General features: G+C 46.8%; 1 protein-coding gene across 1 annotated transcript; it reads right to left on the minus strand.

Moving 5' to 3' along the window:
* Positions 1 to 114: 114 nt before the first annotated feature.
* Positions 115 to 2,072, minus strand: Pmar_PMAR006310 (hypothetical protein; the record flags this gene model as incomplete). Its single annotated transcript, XM_002778483.1, has 10 exons — positions 115 to 262; positions 316 to 414; positions 645 to 748; positions 821 to 938; positions 989 to 1,111; positions 1,165 to 1,327; positions 1,499 to 1,655; positions 1,706 to 1,768; positions 1,825 to 1,908; positions 2,036 to 2,072. Coding segments are annotated over 10 exons (1,096 nt in total), but the record flags the coding sequence as incomplete, so codon positions are not given.
* Between the last annotated feature and the right edge of the window lie 107 nt (positions 2,073 to 2,179).

Here is a 2,179-nt window from a genome sequence, read left to right on the forward strand (position 1 = left end):
TATTCTACAGTACAAGTTCATGTACGATCGACGATAACACGCTGAGAATACCCACGAACAGTACCCAAGAGGAGTGCATATTTCATACCACATTTCCGCCACATCGTGTACTACCAGAAACGCTGAGAGCGTCAGCGAGCTCCAAAACTAGCTTCTCCGTCTTCTGACTCTCACCAAATGGTTTCGTTTCATTAGGGCTCAATAATCGCTCACTCAGATAGAACACCCTACGAAGCTTATCAGGCATTCTTTTCAATGCCGCCTGATTGAAAAAGTCCGAAATTGTAAATATTTCACCCGCACATAAACGCTCACATCATCACAAGGGCTCTGATTTCCACCAATAACTGCTCCAGGCCGTGTGTCACGGACTATAGCCGAGGTTCTCGCTATGAAACCATTACCGATATGAACCTGATAGTCAAGGGACCAATAATTTCCGGGCGCGCGGTAAAATATGCACATGGTCAACAACATGTGTTGGTGACAAAATGAATATTCTGAGGAGACTTGAGAATTTATTGTTGGTTTCTGTACACCTCTACCCCAAGTCGTATATAAACTCGCTAGAATAAGTGCGGAAACTCCCGAGCTCAGCTGGAAGAGCTCCATTACGAATTCCAAGATGCTAATTGGAATATTACTCCAGCCGCTAGCTGCCTATATCGTGGCATTGCTGTGATACGGAAGTGCATCGTCAATAGTCCCACGTGACGACCATGATTCCACAGCTTCTGGGTCATCGTTCCTGAAAGCAGAATGTCCTAATGCTGACCTACTTTGTATCTTCCATCTTAGAACCTAAGATATGTACACTCACGTTCAATAAAAGGCGGCGAGTTGCCCTGGTTGGACGCTGATTGGTCCGAATCCGAATTCGCCGAGCTCGTAGCGTTACGACCCCACTCATTCACTTCGTATATCTTCGCCAGAGGAATCTGATAACACATTTCCTTCCCGCGCGATCCGAAATATGTAAATGCCTCACCCATGTCTCTCCCCGGAATTTAACTTTTTTATCGGGTGACAAATTGATGGACGAATAAAGTCGCAATAGGACCGATTCAGTTCGCAAGTATGTCATGCTTGTCTTCAAGCATACCAACGGCAACTGAACGATGATAATATGAACCGGGTCACCTGTTGGGAAGCAGTCAACCTCACCTGCCCTTCTGTATTATCCCATTCAGGTTCCTGTACGCATGGTGTCCATGTAGAGAATAGATTCCCTGGGAACACATGATCACTGAGCTGATCCAATGATTGTGGTATCGGGCCAGGTGGTGAATCCGGTAGAGTAGGGGGTGGTGGGGCCGGGCTCTGGGGGCTGACAAGATACCATCCTTATTCCCGCACTGTCAAGATTCTTACAAAGAAAAACCCATACACGAGTGCGATCATTGATATTCGATTCAAATATAGGATTGGAAATGATATGAGAGAACGACCGATTTTATCGCTAACCACAGCGGAGCGATGCAAGAAGTAATATTATTACTAAGAAGTGAGCCCTGTTATGTTGTATGCCAATAAATAATGCCGGCCGGTGTGCTGACTGCCTTCCACCAAATCACGCGTTCCGTCAAACACAAGGGAAGGCGCAGCCCCGGGCTCCTCAGACGCTACAAGCTCACTAGAAGCAACGAATGAGGGACCTGAATAGCAATGCCTGTTGTGGGATTCGAACCGGGGACCTTCAGCTTACCCATCGCAGAATCATCAACATATGGCGGAGGTGCTACTTCTGAATGAGCCTCATGTCCACTTCCTAATAGACAGTGAGTGAGGACCAAACCTATAATGGTCGTCGTCGTCGTGCCTTACCAAAGTCGATAGAGGCCTCCTGAGTCTGCAAGTATATCTTCCCTTGTTGTGCCATCTTGATACTCATTACCAGACGGCTCGAACCTGATATAAATCAGTCTCTTCAGCTAACTGCACGCATACACAACGAAGATCCCCAACATAAACGCGGACAGCAAAGGGAAGGGGGAGCCCGATAAGGTAACAGAGTTGATTCCTATATGTATCTTACCGACGCCAGATTCGGCCAACTTAGCCTTAGGAGTCATCCCCTTAGGCCACTCAGCATGCTGTACATCAGTATTGTGTTGATGATGATGTAGATGATCATGACCATCATCATCTTCTTCAGATAGAGGGGGCTCCAATCCAATAT

The sequence above is a fragment of the Perkinsus marinus genome, assembly GCF_000006405.1.
Source record: "Perkinsus marinus ATCC 50983 genomic scaffold scf_1104296949176, whole genome shotgun sequence".
In the NCBI taxonomy this organism is placed as follows: domain Eukaryota; phylum Perkinsozoa; order Perkinsida; family Perkinsidae; genus Perkinsus; species Perkinsus marinus.